The sequence below is a fragment of the Xenopus tropicalis genome, chromosome 3, assembly GCF_000004195.4.
Source record: "Xenopus tropicalis strain Nigerian chromosome 3, UCB_Xtro_10.0, whole genome shotgun sequence".
NCBI classification, from domain to species: domain Eukaryota; kingdom Metazoa; phylum Chordata; class Amphibia; order Anura; family Pipidae; genus Xenopus; species Xenopus tropicalis.
In genome coordinates this window covers 152,843,663-152,864,932 of record NC_030679.2, presented here as the reverse complement: position 1 = coordinate 152,864,932, position 21,270 = coordinate 152,843,663, and the positions used below count along the sequence as shown (strand labels likewise).

At 55.1% G+C, this 21,270-nt stretch overlaps 1 protein-coding gene across 1 annotated transcript; it reads right to left on the bottom strand.

The window, feature by feature from the left end:
- Positions 1 to 1,578: 1,578 nt before the first annotated feature.
- On the bottom strand, positions 1,579 to 12,863 carry chrnb1 (cholinergic receptor nicotinic beta 1 subunit). The gene is made up of 9 exons (XM_031898392.1): positions 12,754 to 12,863; positions 12,264 to 12,403; positions 11,114 to 11,158; positions 10,679 to 10,788; positions 9,663 to 9,846; positions 8,532 to 8,789; positions 8,215 to 8,378; positions 4,217 to 4,364; positions 1,579 to 1,882 (listed from the first exon to the last, which is right to left on the bottom strand). Exons 1-9 carry the CDS (start codon positions 12,809 to 12,811, stop codon positions 1,742 to 1,744), a joined length of 1,248 nt encoding a protein of 415 aa, XP_031754252.1. The 5' UTR covers positions 12,812 to 12,863; the 3' UTR covers positions 1,579 to 1,741.
- Between the last annotated feature and the right edge of the window lie 8,407 nt (positions 12,864 to 21,270).

The window sequence follows — 21,270 nt, the reverse complement described above, 5'->3', positions numbered from 1 at the left end:
GGCCCCTGTACCCTCTCTCCCCGGGGCCCCTGTACCCTCTCTCCCCGGGGCCCCTGTACCCTCTCTCCCCGGGGCCCCTGTACCCTCTCTCCCCGGGGCCCCTGTACCCTCTCTCCCCGGGGCCCCTGTACCCTCTATCACTGGGTTAATGAAAATAGCTCTCAGTACAAGGGGACCCAGGTTGGAGTCAGGAAGGGATTTCCCCCACCCCCCCAGGGCAAATAGCAGAGGGCACAGAGGGGGTTTCAGGTTCCTCTGGATCAGTAACAGTTGGGCAGGGATTGTACAGACACAATAACCATCCCTAGGGCCAAACGGGAGTGTCTGTTCCCCTTAACTCTGTGTGTTTAGTAACCTCCCTTGGATCCTTACTGTATGTCTGCGCCGCGGCCAGGAACTCATTCTGATGTGTCTGTAACTCATGGGGCTGTGATAGGGACCTTAGATTGTAAGCTCACTGGGGCAGGGACTGATGGGAGTGGGATAGGGACCTTAGATTGTAAGCTCACTGGGGCAGGGACTGATGGGAATGGGATAGGGACCTTAGATTGTAAGCTCACTGGGGCAGGGGCTGATGGGAATGGGATAGGGGCCTTAGATTGTAAGCTCACTGGGGCAGGGGCTGATGGGATTGGGATAGGGGCCTTAGATTGTAAGCTCACTGGGGCAGGGACTGATGGGAATGGGATAGGAACCTTAGATTGTAAGCTCACTGGGGCAGGGACTGATGGGAAGGGTAGGGACCTTAGATTGTAAGCTCACTGGGGCAGGGACTGATGGGAATGGGATAGGGACCTTAGAGTGTAAGCTCACTGGGGCAGGGACTGATGGGAATGGGATAGGGACCTTAGAGTGTAAGCTCACTGGGGCAGGGGCTGATGGGAATGGGATAGGGGACCTTAGATTGTAAGCTCACTGGGGCAGGGACTGATGGAATGGGATAGGGACCTTAGATTGTAAGCTCACTGGGGCAGGGACTGATGGATGGGATAGGGACCTTAGATTGTAAGCTCACTGGGGCAGGGACTGATGGGAATGGGATAGGGACCTTAGATTGTAAGCTCACTGGGGCAGGGACTGATGGGAGGATAGGGACCTTAGAGTGTAGCTCACTGGGGCAGGAGCCGATGGGAATGGGATAGGGACATTAGAGTGTAAGCTCACTGGGGCAGGGGCTGATGGGAATGGGATAGGGACCTTAGATTTGTAAGCTCACTGGGGCAGGGGCTGATGGGAATGGGATAGGGACCTTAGATTGTAAGCTCACTGGGGCAGGGACTGATGGGAATGGGATAGGGACCTTAGATTGTAAGCTCACTGGGGCAGGGACTGATGGGAATGGGATAGGGACCTTAGATTGTAAGCTCACTGGGGCAGGGACTGATGGGAATGGGATAGGGACCTTAGATTGTAAGCTCACTGGGGCAGGGACTGATGGGAATGGGATAGGGACCTTAGAGTGTAAGCTCACTGGGGCAGGAGCCGATGGGAATGGGATAGGGACATTAGAGTGTAAGCTCACTGGGGCAGGGGCTGATGGGAATGTGACACTCCTGTGCCAGGATATGAAACTGCCCCTTTCCGTACAAAGAGATTTATTGCACCAAACTCAAACACCAAGGCCTCAAGAAATGATGGGGGGAGGGGCCACATGTGGGGAGGGGCCACATGTGGGGAGGGGAGGGGCCACATGTGGGGAGGGGAGGGGCCACACGTGGGGGTGGGGGGGCACACAGTGAATTCAGGGGAAGGGGGTATCGGGGGGCAAGTTGAAGTTGGCATCCAGGAAGATGCTGAGGGTTCCCAGGCTGGTGAAGGCAATAAACGTCCAGAGGAAAAACCGATCGACGACCATTGCCACGTACTGCCAGTCCTCCTTCAGCTGCGGGAGAGAGCAAAGCATCATGGTCAGTTACCTCCTAGTTCCTTTGGTACCCGCCCCTGCGGAGGATCACTTCCTGTCCTTCTTCTACCAGTACCCACCCCCTTGCGGAGCATCACTTCCTGTCCTTCTACCAGTACCCACCCCTGAGGAGCATCACTTCCTATCCTTCTACCAGGACCCACCCCTGAGGAGCATCACTTCCTATCCTTCTACCAGTACCCACCCCCTTGCGGAGCATCACTTCCTGTCCTCCTTCTACCAGTACCCACCCCTGAGGAGCATCACTTCCTGTCCTTCTACCAGTACCCACCCTGTAGAGCATCATTTCCTGTCCTTCTACCAGTACCCACCCCTGAGGAGCATCACTTCCTATCCTTCTACCAGTACCCACCCTGTAGAGCATCATTTCCTGTCTTTCTTCTACCAGTATCCACCCCTGAGGAGCATCACTTCCTGTCCTTCTTCTACCAGTACCCACCCTGTAGAGCATCACTTCCTATCCTTCTACCAGTACCCACCCCTGAGGAGCATCACTTCCTGTCCTTCTTCTACCAGTACCCACCCCTGAGGAGCATCACTTCCTGTCCTTCTTCTACCAGTACCCACCCCTGAGGAGCATCACTTCCTATCCTTCTACCAGTACCCACCCTGTAGAGCATCACTTCCTGTCCTCCTTCTACCAGTATCCACCCCTGAGAAGCATCACTTCCTGTCCTTCTTCTACCAGTACCCACCCTGTAGAGCATCACTTCCTGTCCTTCTTCTACCAGTACCCACCCCTGAGGAGCATCACTTCCTATCCTTCTACCAGTACCCACCCTGTAGAGCATCACTTCCTGTCCTTCTTCTACCAGTACCCACCCCTGAGGAGCATCACTTCCTATCCTTCTACCAGTACCCACCCTGTAGAGCATCACTTCCTGTCTTTCTTCTACCAGTATCCACCCCTGAGAAGCATCACTTCCTGTCCTTCTTCTACCAGTACCCACCCCTGAGGAGCATCACTTCCTGTCCTTCTTCTACCAGTACCCACCCTGTAGAGCATCACTTCCTATCCTTCTACCAGTACCCACCCCCTTGCGGAGCATCACTTCCTGTCCTTCTTCTACCAGTACCCACCCTGTAGAGCATCACTTCCTGTCCTTCTTCTACCAGTATCCACCCCTGAGAAGCATCACTTCCTGTCCTTCTTCTACCAGTACCCACCCTGTAGAGCATCACTTCCTGTCCTTCTTCTACCAGTACCCACCCCTGAGGAGCATCACTTCCTATCCTTCTACCAGTACCTACCCTGTAGAGCATCACTTCCTGTCCTTCTTCTACCAATACCCACCCTGTAGAGCATCACTTCCTGTCTTTCTTCTACCAGTATTTACCCCTGAGGAGCATCACTTCCTGTCCTTCTTCTACCAGTACCCACCCTGTAGAGCATCACTTCCTATCCTTCTACCAGTTACCACCCCCTTGCGGAGCATCACTTCCTGTCCTTCTTCTACCAGTACCCACCCTGTAGAGCATCACTTCCTGTCCTTCTTCTACCAGTACCCACCCCTGAGGAGCATCACTTCCTGTCCTTCTTCTACCAGTACCCACCCCTGAGGAGCATCACTTCCTATCCTTCTACCAGTACCCACCCTGTAGAGCATCACTTCCTGTCCTTCTTCTACCAGTATCCACCCCTGAGAAGCATCACTTCCTGTCCTTCTTCTACCAGTACCCACCCCTGAGGAGCATCACTTCCTGTCCTTCTACCAGTACCCACCCTGTAGAGCATCACTTCCTGTCTTTCTTCTACCAGTACCCACCCCTGAGGAGCATCACTTCCTGTCCTTCTTCTACCAGTACCCACCCCTGAGGAGCATCACTTCCTGTCCTTCTTCTACCAGTACCCACCCCTGAGGAGCATCACTTCCTATCCTTCTACCAGTACCCACCCTGTAGAGCATCACTTCCTGTCCTTCTACCAGTACCCACCCCTGAGGAGCATCACTTCCTGTCCTTCTACCAGTACCCACCCCTGAGGAGCATCACTTCCTGTCCTTCTTCTACCAGTACCCACCCCTGAGGAGCATCACTTCCTATCCTTCTACCAGTACCCACCCTGTAGAGCATCACTTCCTGTCCTTCTTCTACCAGTATCCACCCCTGAGAAGCATCACTTCCTGTCCTTCTTCTACCAGTACCCACCCTGTAGAGCATCACTTCCTGTCCTTCTACCAGTACCCTCCCCTGTGGAGCATCACTTCCTGCCAAGCTTTGTGCCAGTTTCCCACAGCCGAGCCCGGTGCCCCCAGTGTTGCCCCCAGTGTTACCCCTCTGCCCGTTACTCACAGTATCATAGTCCTCCTGCTCCTGTAGCTGCTGGGCCAGGTACCTAATGGCCGTCACTGCCGACTGGAGATCTCGGGGCAGAACCAAACCCAGACTGGGACCTTCCAGGAACCATTTCATATCCCGAGAGAAGGGGTCTGCGTGGTACCTGGGTGGGGAGGGATACTCAGTGCCACTATACAGCCACGTTACTCCAGGTACTCAGCACCACTCTACATCCCAGGTACTCAGCACCACTCTACATCCCAGATACTCAGCTCCGCTCTACATCCCAGATACTCAGCGCCGCTCTACATCCCAGATACTCAGCGCCGCTCTACATCCCAGATACTCAGCGCCGCTCTACATCCCAGATACTCAGCGCCGCTCTACATCCCAGATACTCAGCGCCGCTCTACATCCCAGATACTCAGCGCCGCTCTACATCCCAGATACTCAGCGCCGCTCTACATCCCAGATACTCAGCGCCGCTCTACATCCCAGATACTCAGCGCCGCTCTACATCCCAGATACTCAGCGCCGCTCTACATCCCAGATACTCAGCGCCGCTCTACATCCCAGATACTCAGCGCCGCTCTACATCCCAGATACTCAGCGCCGCTCTACATCCCAGATACTCAGCGCCACTCTACATCCCAGATACTCAGCGCCGCTCTACATCCCAGATACTCAGCGCCGCTCTACATCCCAGATACTCAGCGCCGCTCTACATCCCAGATACTCAGCGCCGCTCTACATCCCAAATACCCAGCGCCGCTCTACATCCCAAATACCCAGCGCCGCTCTACATCCCAGATACTCAGCGCCGCTCTACATCCCAGATACTCAGCGCCGCTCTACATCCCAGATACTCAGCGCCGCTCTACATCCCAGATACTCAGCGCCGCTCTACATCCCAGATACTCAGCGCCGCTCTACATCCCAGATACTCAGCGCCGCTCTACATCCCAGATACTCAGCGCCGCTCTACATCCCAGATACTCAGTGTGCCGCTCTACATCCCAGATACTCAGCGCCGCTCTACATCCCAAATACCCAGCGCCGCTCTACATCCCAGATACTCAGCGCCGCTCTACATCCCAGATACCCAGCGCCGCTCTACATCCCAGATACTCAGCGCCGCTCTACATCCCAGATACTCAGCGCCGCTCTACATCCCAAATACCCAGCGCCGCTCTACATCCCAGATACTCAGCGCCGCTCTACATCCCAGATACCCAGCGCCGCTCTACATCCCAGATACTCAGCGCCACTCTACATCCCAGATACTCAGCGCCACTCTACATCTCAGATACTCAGCGCCGCTCTACATCCCAGATACCCAGCGCCGCTCTACATCCCAAATACCCAGCGCCGCTCTACATCCCAGATACTCAGCGCCGCTCTACATCCCAGATACTCAGCGCCACTCTACATCCCAGATACTCAGCGCCACTCTACATCCCAGATACTCAGCGCCGCTCTACATCCCAGATACTCAGCGCCGCTCTACATCCCAGATACTCAGCGCCACTCTACATCCCAGATACTCAGCGCCGCTCTACATCCCAAATACCCAGCGCCGCTCTACATCCCAGATACTCAGCGCCGCTCTACATCCCAGATACTCAGCGCCGCTCTACATCCCAGATACTCAGCGCCGCTCTACATCCCAGATACCCAGCGCCGCTCTACATCCCAGATACTCAGCGCCGCTCTACATCCCAGATACTCAGCGCCGCTCTACATCCCAGATACTCAGCGCCGCTCTACATCCCAGATACTCAGCGCCGCTCTACATCCCAGATACTCAGCGCCGCTCTACATCCCAGATACTCAGCGCCGCTCTACATCCCAGATACTCAGCGCCGCTCTACATCCCAGATACTCAGCGCCGCTCTACATCCCAGATACTCAGCGCCGCTCTACATCCCAGATACTCAGCGCCGCTCTACATCCCAGATACCCAGCGCCGCTCTACATCCCAGATACTCAGCGCCGCTCTACATCCCAGATACTCAGCGCCGCTCTACATCCCAGATACTCAGCGCCGCTCTACATCCCAGATACCCAGCGCCGCTCTACATCCCAGATACTCAGCGCCGCTCTACATCCCAGATACTCAGCGCCACTCTACATCCCAGATACTCAGCGCCGCTCTACATCCCAGATACCCAGCGCCGCTCTACATCCCAAATACCCAGCGCCGCTCTACATCCCAGATACTCAGCGCCGCTCTACATCCCAGATACTCAGCGCCACTCTACATCCCAGATACTCAGCGCCGCTCTACATCCCAGATACTCAGCGCCACTCTACATCCCAGATACTCAGCGCCGCTCTACATCCCAGATACTCAGCGCCGCTCTACATCCAGATACTCAGCGCCGCTCTACATCCCAGATACTCAGCACCACTCTACATCCCAGATACTCAGCGCCGCTCTACATCCCCAAATACCCAGCGCCGCTCTACATCCCAAATACCCAGCGCCGCTCTACATCCCAGATACTCAGCGCCGCTCTACATCCCAGATACTCAGCGCCACTCTACATCCCAGATACTCAGCGCCGCTCTACATCCCAGATACTCAGCGCCACTCTACATCCCAGATACTCAGCGCCGCTCTACATCCCAGATACTCAGCGCCGCTCTACATCCCAGATACCCAGCGCCGCTCTACATCCCAGATACCCAGCGCCGCTCTACATCCCAGATACCCAGCGCCGCTCTACATCCCAGATACCCAGCGCCGCTCTACATCCCAGATACTCAGCGCCGCTCTACATCCCAGATACTCAGCGCCACTCTACATCCCAGATACCCAGCGCCGCTCTACATCCCAAATACCCAGCGCCGCTCTACATCCCAGATACCCAGCGCCGCTCTACATCCCAGATACTCAGCGCCGCTCTACATCCCAGATACTCAGCGCCGCTCTACATCCCAGATACTCAGGCGCCGCTCTACATCCCAGATACTCAGCGCCGCTCTACATCCCAGATACTCAGCGCCGCTCTACATCCCAGATACTCAGCGCCGCTCTACATCCCAGATACTCAGCGCCGCTCTACATCCCAGATACTCAGCGCCGCTCTACATCCCAGATACTCAGCGCCGCTCTACATCCCAGATACTCAGCGCCGCTCTACATCCCAGATACTCAGCGCCGCTCTACATCCCAGATACTCAGCGCCGCTCTACATCCCAGATACTCAGCGCCGCTCTACATCCCAGATACTCAGCGCCGCTCTACATCCCAGATACTCAGCGCCGCTCTACATCCCAGATACCCAGCGCCGCTCTACATCCCAGATACCCAGCGCCGCTCTACATCCCAGATACTCAGCGCCGCTCTACATCCCAGATACTCAGCGCCGCTCTACATCCCAGATACCCAGCGCCGCTCTACATCCCAGATACTCAGCGCCGCTCTACATCCCAGATACTCAGCGCCGCTCTACATCCCAGATACCCAGCGCCGCTCTACATCCCAGATACTCAGCGCCGCTCTACATCCCAGATACTCAGCGCCGCTCTACATCCCAGATACCCAGCGCCGCTCTACATCCCAGATACCCAGCGCCGCTCTACATCCCAGTACCCAGCGCCGCTCTACATCCCAGATACTCAGCGCCACTCTACATCCCAGATACTCAGCGCCGCTCTACATCCCAGATACCCAGCGCCGCTCTACATCCCAGATACTCAGCGCCGCTCTACATCCCAGATACTCAGCGCCGCTCTACATCCCAGATACTCAGCGCCGCTCTACATCCCAGATACCCAGCGCCGCTCTACATCCCAGATACTCAGCGCCGCTCTACATCCCAGATACTCAGCGCCGCTCTACATCCCAGATACCCAGCGCCGCTCTACATCCCAGATACTCAGCGCCGCTCTACATCCCAGATACTCAGCGCCGCTCTACATCCCAGATACTCAGCGCCATTCTACACCCAACTCATTCAGCCCATCCATTCAGTGATCGTCCATCCCATGCTCAGCCAATCAGATACCTGTCCTGCTTGGGAAGGAAGAAGTCATTTTCCGGCCGACGAATGAAATACTCATCAGCGTGGCGCGTGGACGTGACTTGCCGAGGGGGCGGATGCACAGGGAGAGGGGGCTCTGGCTTTGGTCGGCGGATGCACAGGTACTTGGGCAGGTAGTGAATGAATATCTGTGTCAGGACAGGGCAAATCAGTGTGGGGCAAATCTGCATCTGGGCATTTACTGAGAGCAAAACACTGATTGGCTGCTAGGGTTAACTGCCCAGGTGCATATTTGCCCTTGGTACATCACATGGACGGGGCAATAAAAGACGACTCATTACCTGTTTGACCCACTGGGGCATGTGGTGGGTGTTGGGGGAACGGTGATGAAGGTTGAGGACCACCACGCTGAAGATGACGGAGAAGGTCACCAGGGTCATTGTGAAGATGAGATAATTGACGATGATGGGGACCCCTAGGGACGTCTCGGGGACTTTATCCGCCAGAAGCAGCAAGAAGACAGTCAGTGTGAGGAGGGCAAATATAGAGAGGGTCATCTTCTCCCCTGGGGAAGCAGAGAGACAGAGCGTGAAGATGTCTCATAGGAACGTAGGTTGGAAAAGCCACATTCCCATCATGCCTTTGTGTCTGTACAATCCCCGCCTGATTGTTACTGATCCCGAGGAACACGAAAACCCCCTCTGTGCCCTCTCCTATTTGCCCCATGGGGGGGCAAATTCCTTCCTGGCTCCCGTGCCCTCCCTCGTCTAAAGCCATGCTGACTCCTACCCATAATGCCATTCTCCAGAACATGATTTTGAATGTGATCCTTTAACCAGTCTTCACAGGTGTCAGACTTACTGGCCTATAATTACTAGGTAGATATAAAGGGGACCAACCCATAGGTACCATACTAATCTCTCTCAGTACTCGGGGGTGTATCCCATCTGGGCCCGGGGGCCTTGTTCCCATTAATTCTGAGTAACCCTTTATGTACCATATCCTGTGCCAGCCACTGACTAGACTGGCTGAGCCATCAGTGCCCCTATCAGGTGGGTCTGGGACCCAGCCTGGCACTGTTACCCCTACTCAGCCTGGCACTGCTACCCCTACCCAGCCTGGCACTGCTACCCCTACCCAGCCTGGCACTGCTACCCCTTACCCAGCCTGGCACTGCTACCCCTACCCAGCCTGGCACTGCTACCCTACCCAGCCTGGCACTGCTACCCCTACTCAGCCTGGCACTGCTACCCCTACCCAGCCTGGCACTGTTACCCCTACCCAGCCTGGCACTGCTACCCCTACCCAGCCTGGCACTGCTACCCCTACCCAGCCTGGCACTGCTACCCCTACCCAGCCTGGCACTGTTACCCCTACCCAGCCTGGCACTGCTACCCCTACCCAGCCTGGCACTGCTACCCCTACCCAGCCTGCACTGTTACCCCTACTCAGCCTGGCACTGTTACCCCTACCCAGCCTGGCACTGCTACCCCTACCCAGCCTGGCACCCCAGTGGGGGTTAGGGGGCACCCCAGTTGGCACGGTACCTCGATGCTGCAGCTGCTGACGTACAGGCCGGGCGGGTGCCACGTTACATTTCCCGTCGAAGACGCCAGAACGTCCACTTGTAGCGCAAAGTTGAAATTTCCGTCATTACTGGGGGGGGAGATATTGGGGGTCAGTCAGGGGAAATGGGGCAACGATTTGGGGAGGGGCAGGTGGGGGGGGGAGATGTTGGGGGTCAGTCAGGGGAAATGGGGCAACGATTTGGGGAGGGGCTGGGGCAGGTGGGGGGGAGATATTGGGGGTCAGTCAGGGGAAATGGGGCAACGATTTGGGGAGGGGCCGGGGCAGGTGGGGGGGGGAGATATTGGGGGTCAGTCAGGGGGAAATGGGGCAACGATTTGGGGAGGGGCTGGGGCAGGTGGGGGGGGAGATATTGGGGGTCAGTCAGGGGAAATGGGGCAACGATTTGGGGGAGGGGCCGGGGGCAGGTGGGGGGGGGATGTTGGGGGTCAGTCAGGGGAAATGGGGCAACAACTTGGGGAGGGGCCGGGGCAGGTGTGGGGGGGGAGATATTGGGGGTCAGTCAGGGGGAAATGGGGCAACGATTTGGGGAGGGGGCCGGGGCAGGTGGGGGGACGAGATATTGGGGGTCAGTCAGGGCAAATGGGGCAAAGATTTGGGGAGGGGCCGGAGCAGGTGGGGGGGGAGATGTTGGGGGTCAGTCAGGGCAAATAGGGCAAAGATTTGGGAGGGGCTGGGGCAGGTGGGGGGAGATGTTGGGGGTCAGTCAGGGCAAATGGGGCAAAGATTTGGGGAGGGGCTGGGGCAGGTGGGGGGGGATGTTGGGGGTCAGTTCAGGGAAATGGGGCAACGATTTGGGGAGGGGCCGGGGCAGGTGGGGGGGGGGGATGTACAATATGGGGGGAAATAACATTGTCTGTATTTAGTTACTATGGGGGAGGGGCTATAGCCAAGCACTTACTTATTCATGAGCACAATATCGGGGGTCCAGACCTGGGAGGATGCTATTCGCAGGGACTCGATCCCCCCATAATCTTTGGGATCCCAGGAGATCCGGTGATCATTCCAAGCCTTAGGGGAAAGGAGAGAATAGGGTGAGGGGGGGTGGATACAGGGTGGGGGTAACTGGGAGAGGGGGGGTGGATACAGGGTGGGGGTAACTGGGAGAGGGGGGGTGGATACAGGGTGGGGGTAACTGGGAGAGGGGGGGTGGATACAGGGTGGGGGTAACTGGGAGAGGGGGGGTGGATACAGGGTGGGGGTAACTGGGAGAGGGGGGGTGGATACAGGGTGGGGGTAACTGGGGGAGGGTGGGCAGGGTGAGGGGGGTGGGCAGGGTGAGGGGGGTGGGGGTAACTAGGAGGGGGGGCAGGGGCAGTTATTACGGGGTACAAACCAGTTCCAGATAAACTTTAGTCTTCAGTTCCTCGTCCTTTTCGCTCTGGGGAAGATAATAAAGGGGTCACTCGTATGTCAGCCCCCCACTCACTGCCAGCCCCCCAATTCCTTGTCTGGGGCTCCCAGCCTCTCTGTACCCCAATATCTGCCTCTTACTTACATGTATTGCCCATGTACCCCCCTATGGGTATAACATGCAGGGTAGTCTGGTCCTGCAGTGCTGACCCCTCTGCTTCTCTCTGTACCCCAATATCTGCCTCTTACTTACATGTATTGCCCATGTACCCCCCTATGGGTATAACATGCAGGTAGTCTGGTCCTGCAGTGCTGACCCCTCTGCTTCTCTCTGTACCCCCAATATCTGCCTCTTACTTACATGTATTGCCCATGTACCCCCTATGGGTATAACATGCAGGGTAGTCTGGTCCTGCAGTGCTGACCCCTCTGCTTCTCTCTGTACCCCAATATCTGCCTCTTACTTACATGTATTGCCCATGTACCCCCCTATGGGTATAACATGCAGGGTAGTCTGGTCCTGCAGTGCTGACCCCTCTGCTTCTCTCTGTACCCCAATATCTGCCTCTTACTTACATGTATTGCCCATGTACCCCCCTATGGGTATAACATGCAGGGTAGTCTGGTCCTGCAGTGCTGACCCCTCTGCTTTCTCTCTGTACCCCAATATCTGCCTCTTACTTACATGTATTGCCCATGTACCCCCCTATGGGTATAACATGCAGGGTAGTCTGGTCCTGCAGTGCTGACCCCTCTGCTTCTCTCTGTACCCCAATATCTGCCTCTTACTTACATGTATTGCCCATGTACCCCCCTATGGGTATAACATGCAGGGTAGTCTGGTCCTGCAGTGCTGACCCCTCTGCTTCTCTCTGTACCCCAATATCTGCCTCTTACTTACATGTATTGCCCATGTACCCCCCTATGGGTATAACATGCAGGGTAGTCTGGTCCTGCAGTGCTGACCCCTCTGCTTCTCTCTGTACCCCAATATCTGGCATTTAGTGGATTCGAGTTATTAGTCTGGTGCTGCAAAGCTTCTCTATGTTGCACAGTCCAGTTGTTCTGACCCCCAGGGTTGGGCAGTAAGTGGGTCGCTCCCATTGTGTTTGGGCTGAGAGGTTCCGACTCACCACACTAATGAGCTGGGCCAGGGTCATCCCCACTTCCACGACGACTCTGTGATCGGGGGTCCGCGCGGGGCGCACATTGGTGTTGTAGTTCTCGAACAGTTTGTCTCTCAGTTGCGCCTCACGCTGTAGGGCCTGGGTACCTGGCGGGGGCAGATTCAGTATCAGGGGCTTTTATTGGCCGCCCCATTGCCTTGTAGTAAATTCTCCTGGGGCATCTTAGCTGGATATTGGGCAGAAGGGCAAAATACCCTCCTTATTTTAATCAGATGTAAAATACGAAATAAAATACATTCGTCCCTTTTAAATGCCCCCCCCCCCAGCTGTTACCCCTGTGACTTACCCCATAGAATATGTTTCCTTATTGCACCCAGTCTTGTCCCATCTCTTCTCTGCACCCAGGAACTTTATATTTCCCATCATGCCCTGAGATGTGCCCCCCCCATGTCACAGAGCTGCCCCCCTGGTATTTACCCCACACGTCCCTACTTACCAGTGAGCATTAACCCCCAAATCAGGGGCCACAGCGCTGCGCTCCTCTTCCCCTCCATGTCTGTCTGTCTGTCTGGCCCCCTGCCCTGTTATTGGCCCCCTGCCCTGTCATTGGCCGCCTGTGTGACTGGCGGGGGTCTCAGTACAAATATCCCCCCCCTTTCCCCCCCCAGCACCTGTCCCCTGCCCCCGCCCCCTCCCAGAAATAGCCCCAAATATTCCCCCAGATTCCTGATCAGTAACCAGATCCCAACATCACGGTGCCGCCATCGGAAATCCTGGGGATTCTATTGGCTCCAGCCCCGGGCCCCCCCCCCCGGGAACACTTCCTCTGTCTGTAAATTACATCTCTGTCCCTCCAGCCATTACTGTACTACATTTCCCAGCAGTCCCTCTGGCCCTCCAGCCATTACTGTACTACATTTCCCAGCAGCCCCTCTGGCCCTCCAGCCATTACTGTACTACATTTCCCAGCAGCCCCTCTGGCCCTCCAGCCATTACTGTACTACATTTCCCAGCAGTCCCTCTGGCCCTCCAGCCATTACTGTACTACATTTCCCAGCAGTCCCTCTGGCCCTCCAGCCATTACTGTACTACATTTCCCAGCAGCCCCTCTGGCCCTCCAGCCATTACTGTACTACATTTCCCAGCAGCCCCTCTGGCCCTCCAGCCATTACTGTACTACATTCCCAGCAGCCCCTCTGGCCCTCCAGCCATTACTGTACTACATTTCCCAGCAGCCCCTCTGGCCCTCCAGCCATTACTGTACTACATTTCCCAGCAGCCCCTCTGGCCCTCCAGCCATTACTGTACTACATTTCCCAGCAGCCCTCTGGCCCTCCAGCCATTACTGTACTACATTTCCCAGAAGTCCCTCTGGCCCTCCAGCCATTACTGTACTACATTTCCCAGCAGCCCCTCTGGCCCTCCAGCCATTACTGTACTACATTTCCCAGCAGCCCCTCTGGCCCTCCAGCCATTACTGTACTACATTTCCCAGCAGCCCCTCTGGCCCTCCAGCCATTACTGTACTACATTTCCCAGCAGCCCCTCTGGCCCTCCAGCCATTACTGTACTACATTTCCCAGCAGCCCCTCTGGCCCTCCAGCCATTACTGTACTACATTCCCAGCAGTCCCGTCTCCAGCCATTACTGTACTACCATTTCCCAGCAGTCCCTCTGGCCCCCCAGCCATTACTGTACTACATTTCCCAGCAGTCCCTCTGGCCCCCCAGCCATTACTGTACTACATTTCCCAGCAGTCCCTCTGGCCCTCCAGCCATTACTGTACTACATTTCCAGCAGCTTCCCTCTGGCCCTCCAGCCATTACTGTACTACATTTCCCAGCAGTCCCTCTGGCCCTCCAGCCATTACTATACTACATTTCCCAGCAGCCCCTCTGGCCCTCCAGCCATTACTGTACTACATTTCCAGCAGCCCTCTGGCCCTCCAGCCATTACTGTACTACATTTCCCAGAAGTTCCCTCCTGGCCCTCCAGCCATTACTGTACTACATTTCCCAGCAGCCCCTCTGGCCCTCCAGCCATTACTGTACTACATTTCCCAGCAGCCCCTCTGGCCTCCAGCCATTACTATACTAAATTTCCCAGCAGCCCCTCTGGCCCTCCAGCCATTACTGTACTACATTTCCCAGCAGCCCCTCTGGCCCTCCAGCCATTACTGTACTACATTTCCCAGCAGCCCCTCTGGCCCTCCAGCCATTACTGTACTACATTTCCCAGAAGTCCCTCTGGCCTCCAGCCATTACTGTACTACATTTCCCAGCAGCCCTCTCTAGCCCTCCAGCCATTACTGTACTACATTTCCCAGAAGCCCCTCTGGCCCTCCAGCCATTACTGTACTACATTTCCCAGCAGCCCCTCTAAGCCCTCCAGCCATTACTGTACTACATTTCCCAGCAGTCCCTCTGGCCCTCCAGCCATTACTGTACTACATTTCCAGCAGTTCCCTCTGGCCCTCCAGCCATTACTGTACTACATTTCCCAGCGTCCCTTCTGGCCCTCCAGCCATTACTGTACTACATTTTCCCAGCAGTCCCTCTGGCCCTCCAGCCATTATTGTACTACATTCCCAGGCAGGCCCTCTGGCCCTCCAGCCATTACTGTACTACATTTCCCAGCAGTCCCTCTGGCCCTCCAGCCATTACTGTACTACATTTCCCAGCAGCCCCTCTGGCCCCCCAGCCATTACTGTACTACATTTCCCAGAAGTCCCTCTGCCCTCCAGCCATTACTGTACTACATTTCCCATCAGCCCCTCTGGCCCTCCAGCCATTACTGTACTACATTTCCCAGCAGCCCCTCTGGCCCTCCAGCCATTACTGTACTACATTTCCAGCAGCCCCTCTGGCCCTCCAGCCATTACTGTACTAAATTTCCCAGCAGGCCCTCTGGCCCTCCAGCCATTACTGTACTACATTTCCCAGCAGCCCCTCTGGCCCCCAGCCATTATTATACTACATTTCCCAGCAGTCCCTCTGGCCCTCCAGCCATTACTGTACTACATTTCCCAGCAGTCCCTCTGGCCCTCCAGCCATTACTGTACTACATTTCCAGCAGCCCTCTGGCCCTCCAGCCATTACTGTACTACATTTCCCAGCAGGCCCTCTAGCCCTCCAGCCATTACTGTACTACATTTCCCAGCAGCCCCTCTAGCCCTCCAGCCATTACTGTACTACATTTCCCAGCAGTCCTCTGGCCCTCCAGCCATTACTGTACTACATTTCCCAGCAGTCCCTCTGGCCCTCCAGCCATTACTGTACTACATTCCCAGCAGTCCCTCTGGCCCTCCAGCCATTACTGTACTACATTTCCCAGCAGCCCCTCTGGCCCTCCAGCCATTACTGTACTACATTTCCCAGATGTCCTTCTGGCCCTCCAGCCATTACTGTACTACATTTCCCAGAAGTCCTTCTTGGCCCTCCAGCCATTACTGTACTACATTTCCCAGCAGTCCCTCTGGCCCTCCAGCCATTACTGTACTACATTTCCCAGCAGCCCCTCTGGCCCTCCAGCCATTACTGTACTACATTTCCCAGCAGTCCCTCTGGCCCTCCAGCCATTACTGTACTACATTTCCCAGCAGCCCCCTTCTGGCCCTCCAGCCATTACTTGTACTACATTTCCCAGCAGTCCCTCTGGCCCTCCAGCCATTACTGTACTACATTTCCCAGCAGTCCCTCTGGCCCCCAGCCATTACTATACTACATTTCCCAGCAGCCCCTCTGGCCCTCAGCCATTACTGTACTACATTTCCCAGCAGCCCCTCTAGCCCTTCAGCCATTACTGTACTACATTTCCCAGCAGCCCCTTTGGTCCTCTAGTTGTTACTAAACTACAGTCCCCCATCTGATACTGTACTACATTTCCCAGCAGTCCCTCTGGCCCTCCAGCCATTACTGTACTACATTTCCCAGCAGTCCCTCTGGCCCTCCAGCCATTACTGTACTACATTTCCCAGCAGCCCCTCTGGCCCTCCAGCCATTACTGTACTACATTTCCCAGAAGTCCTTCTGGCCCTCCAGCCATTACTGTACTACATTTCCCAGAAGTCCTTCTGGCCCTCCAGCCATTACTGTACTACATTTCCCAGAAGTCCTTCTGGCCCTCCAGCCATTACTGTACTACATTTCCCAGCAGCCCCTCTGGCCCTCCAGCCATTACTGTACTACATTTCCCAGCAGTCCCTCTGGCCCTCCAGCCATTACTGTACTACATTTCCCAGCAGCCCCTCTGGCCCTCCAGCCATTACTGTACTACATTTCCCAGCAGTCCCTCTGGCCTCCAGCCATTACTGTACTACATTTCCCAGCAGTCCCTCTGGCCCCCCAGCCATTACTATACTACATTTCCCAGCAGCCCCTCTGGCCCTCCAGCCATTACTGTACTACATTTCCCAGAAGTCCTTCTGGCCCTCCAGCCATTACTGTACTACATTTCCCAGCAGCCCCTCTGGCCCTCCAGCCATTACTGTACTACATTTCCCAGCAGTCCCTCTGGCCCTCCAGCCATTACTGTACTACATTTCCCAGCAGCCCCTCTGGCCCTCCAGCCATTACTGTACTACATTTCCCAGCAGTCCCTCTGGCCCTCCAGCCATTACTGTACTACATTTCCCAGCAGTCCCTCTGGCCCCCCAGCCATTACTATACTACATTTCCCAGCAGCCCCTCTGGCCCTCCAGCCATTACTGTACTACATTTCCCAGCAGCCCCTCTAGCCTTCAGCCATTACTGTACTACATTTCCCAGCAGCCCCTTTGGTCCTCTAGTTGTTACTAAACTACAGTCCCCCATCTGATACTGGACTATATTTCCCAGCAGCCCCTCTGGTCCTCCAGCTGTTACTGGACTACATTTCCCCACAGTCCCTCTGGCCCTTCAGCTGTTACTGGACTACATTTCCCAGCAGCCCCTCTGGCCCATCAGCTGTTACTGGACTACATTTCCCCGCAGTCCCTCTGGCTCTTCAGCTGTTACTATGCTACATTTCCCAGCAGCCCCTCTGGCCCTCCAGCCATTACTGTACTACATTTCCCAGCAGCCCCTCTGGCCCTCCAGCCATTACTGTACTACATTTCCCAGAAGTCCTTCTGGCCCTCCAGCCATTACTGTACTACATTTCCCAGCAGCCCCTCTGGCCCTCCAGCCATTACTGTACTACATTTCCCAGAAGTCCCTCTGGCCCTCCAGCCATTACTGTACTACATTTCCCAGAAGTCCCTCTGGCCCTCCAGCCATTACTGTACTACATTTCCCAGAAGTCCCTCTGGCCCTCCAGCCATTACTGTACTACATTTCCCAGAAGTCCCTCTGGCCCTCCAGCCATTACTGTACTACATTTCCCAGCAGCCCCTCTGGCCCTCCAGCTATTACTGTACTACATTTCCCAGAAGTCCCTCTGGCCCTCCAGCCATTACTGTACTACATTTCCCAGAGCCTCTGGCCCTCCAGCCATTACTGTACTACATTTCCCAGCAGTCCCTCTGGCCCTCAAGCCATTACTGTACTACATTTCCCAGCAGCCCCTCTGGCCCTCCAGCCATTACTATACTACATTTCCCAGGCAGCCCTCTGGCCCTCCAGCCATTACTGTACTACATTTCCCAGCAGCCCCTCTGGCCTTCAGCCATTACTGTACTACATTTCCCAGCAGCCCCTTTGGTCCTCTAGTTGTTACTAAACTACAGTCCCCCATCTGATACTGGACTATATTTCCCAGCAGCCCCTCTGGCCCTTCAGCCATTACTAGACTAGTTCCCAGCAGCCCCTCTGGCCCTCCAGCCATTACTGTACTACATTTCCCAGCAGTCCCTCTGGCCCTCCAGCCATTACTGTACTACATTTCCCAGCAGCCCCTCTGGCCCTCCAGCCATTACTGTACTACATTTCCCAGCAGTCCCTCTGGCCTCCAGCCATTACTGTACTACATTTCCCAGCAGCCCCTCTGGCCCCCCAGCCATTACTGTACTACATTTCCCAGAAGTCCCTCTGCCCTCCAGCCATTACTGTACTACATTTCCCATCAGCCCCTCTGGCCCTCCAGCCATTACTGTACTACATTTCCCAGCAGCCCCTCTGGCCCTCCAGCCTTACTGTACTACATTTCCCAGCAGCCCCTCTGGCCCTCCAGCCATTACTATACTAAATTTCCCAGCAGCCCCTCTGGCCCTCCAGCCATTACTGTACTACATTTCCCAGCAGCCCCTCTGGCCCTCCAGCCATTATTATACTACATTTCCCAGCAGTCCCTCTGGCCCTCCAGCCATTACTGCCTAAACTACAGTCCCCCATCTGATACTGGACTATAATTTTCCCAGCAGCCCCTCTGCCGTCCTCAGCTGTTACTGTGTGACTACATTTCCCCACAGTCCCTCTGGCCCTTCAGGCTGTTACTGGACTACATTCCAGCAAAGCCCCTCTGCCCTCCGGCCCTCCATCAGTGTTAACTGGACTACCATTTTCCCGCCAGTCCCTCTGGCTTTTCTCAGCTGTTTACTATTGCTACATTTCCCAGCAGCCCCTCTGGGCCCTCCAGCCAAGTACTGTCTACATTTCCCAGCAGCCCCGTTCTGGGCCCTCCATGCCATACTGTACTACCATTTCCAGAAAGTCCTTCTGCGCCCTCCAGCATTACTGTACTACATTTTCCAGCAGCCCTCTCTGCCCTCCAGCCATTACTGTACTACATTTCCAGAAGTCCCTCTGGCCCTCCAGCATTACGTTACTACATTTCCCAGAAGTTCCCTCTGCCTCCACCCATTACTGTACTACATTCTCCAGAAAGTCCCTCTTGGCCTCCAGCCCATTACTCCTTACTAACATTCCCAGCTAGCCCCTCTTGGCCCTCCAGCCATTGTACTGTACTTACATTTCCAGCAGCCCTTCTGGCCCTCCAGCCATTACTGCTACCTCACATTTCCCAGACAGTCCTCGCCTCCATGCCAATTTACTGTACTAGCATTTCCAGGCAGCCCCTCTGGCCCGTCCAGCCATTACTGTACTAGCATTTCCCAGAAGTACAGTCCTCTGGCCTCAGCTATTTTAGGTCTATTATCAGTTTTACTCCAGATAAGTCTCCTCTGGCCTCCCCAGTGCCCATTACTGTAACACATATTTTTCTCAGAAGTCCCTCTGCCTCCAGCACGATTACCTGGTACTTACATTTACCAGGCAGCTCCCTCTGGCCTCCGATGCATAATTAATCGATACACATTTCCTCTCAGTAACGAGTCCCGTCTGGCCCTCCAGCATATACGTCTTACTCCCACTACATTTCCCTAGCTCCGTCCATCTACTATGGCCCTCGTAGTCATTACCTGTGTCTACAATTTCTCCCAGCTCTAGTTCCCTCTGGCCCTCAACGGCACATACTGTACTACATTGTCCCAGTCTAGCCCCTCTTGCGCCCTCGAGCTCCATTTACTCTTATAGTCACCCACACTTTTTCCCAGCAGCCCCCTCTGGCCTCTCCATGCTTCATTACGTTGCTGATTAGCAGCTTTCCCAGCAGTCCCCCTCTGGACTCTTTCACCATTAGCTAGTATCCTATCATTTCAGCGCAGCCCTTTGGATCCTCTAGTGCTTACTCCTGCTAAACTATCTCAGTCCCCCATCTGTATACGCGTACTAGTATTTCCATGCAGCCCTCCTCTGGCCCTTCAGCCGGATTACTAGCACTACGTCCCAGCAGACTCCTTCTGAGTCCTACTCAGCTGTTTACTGGTGACTTACAGTTTCCTGCTCTGTAGTCCCTCTGCTCTTCAGCTTACTATGCTCATTCCCTCGCTCAGCGCCCTGCTGTGCCCTGTCGACAGCCTGAGTTACTTGTAGCTTACATATGTTCCTGCAGCGAATGTCCTCCTCTGGCCTTTCTCAGTCCTCCATTTACTGTACTACATTCCCAACCAGCTTGTTACTAATACATATCAGTCCCCATTCAGATTACCTGGACTTACTTTCCCCAGCCAGCCCCTCTGGTCTCACATATCAAGCCGTTACGTAGCTTAGTTCCCAGCATGCTCCTCTCGGTCTCATCTTCTGGCTACTGTCGCCCCGGTTACTCAGGAGCACTGGTGTGATTATATGGCGTTGTGCCGCCTAGTGCAGAACCAGCAGATAACTGTGATCTGTCCTTAAGCTCCTGGATTTGCTCATACATGTGCCTCGTGATCCGCACGCTAAATATTCATGCTCTTGGCAATGTGTCAGAGCAGCGGCAGAGTGGCGGCGTGTTCTTGACTGGCATGTCACCATGCTCACAATATCGTGCCTCTCCCAAGATGCCCAATATGTCACCGAAATCCCTTTCGTGATTGGCTGGAAATTCCCACCGGGTAAGACCTGCACCCACCCAGTCTGCATGGGGCCCCTCATGTGGCCCAACCACTGGCCCAGGGGTTGTGTAGTTATCTAGATTATGCTGCCGATTTGGCCCAAATAGGAGGGTGTAGATGGATATGGCCTCTGGCCAGACCCACCGAGCTATAAGGTACGTACTGACCTCCTTGCATGCTAACTGCTTCTGACCTGGTTGCTTCTAGTCTACTCACTGCGGGTCTACGAATAGTTCATTGGTGCACTCAAGAGCCTGTTGTGGGATGATGGTGAGGTCTCTAATGCTCCAATTAATACTTTCCAGACGAGGAGTGCAGCTAGCTGGGCACTCCTTTAAGCTCCTGTCCCCTTGCAAGAAAGTGGGCATCTACTATTTAGCCCCACCATACATATCTCTATGCGTACTTTATTCTCTACGGGCATCATTCGAGGTAAGCGTGAGTACCGGTGAGCCTCATCTCTAGATGAAAACGCAGTTGGGGTACATGTTAATGTATCTCAGTGTGTAAACCCTGATATCGGCCAACGGGGAGCGCAGAGAATACAGCGGAACCGTTCTACGTACTGACGCCTGTCACACATAATACAGACGAGTGGTGGTGCGGAGCCAGGATACACCTGTGGGTTATCTTCATGTCACTTTTATGGTACGCTACTGACTG

Coding starts and splice junctions, on each gene's coding strand:
- chrnb1 (XM_031898392.1), bottom strand. CDS start 12,811: ATGGAGGGGAAGAGGAGCGCAGCGCTGTGGCCCCTGATTTGGGGGTTA. Junction 12,404..12,753: donor TTGGGGGTTAATGCTCACTG/GTAAGTAGGGAC, acceptor TGCCCCCGCCAG/GTACCCAGGCCCTACAGCGT. Junction 1,883..4,216: donor AGCAGGAGGACTATGATACT/GTGAGTAACGGG, acceptor TCTCTCCCGCAG/CTGAAGGAGGACTGGCAGTA.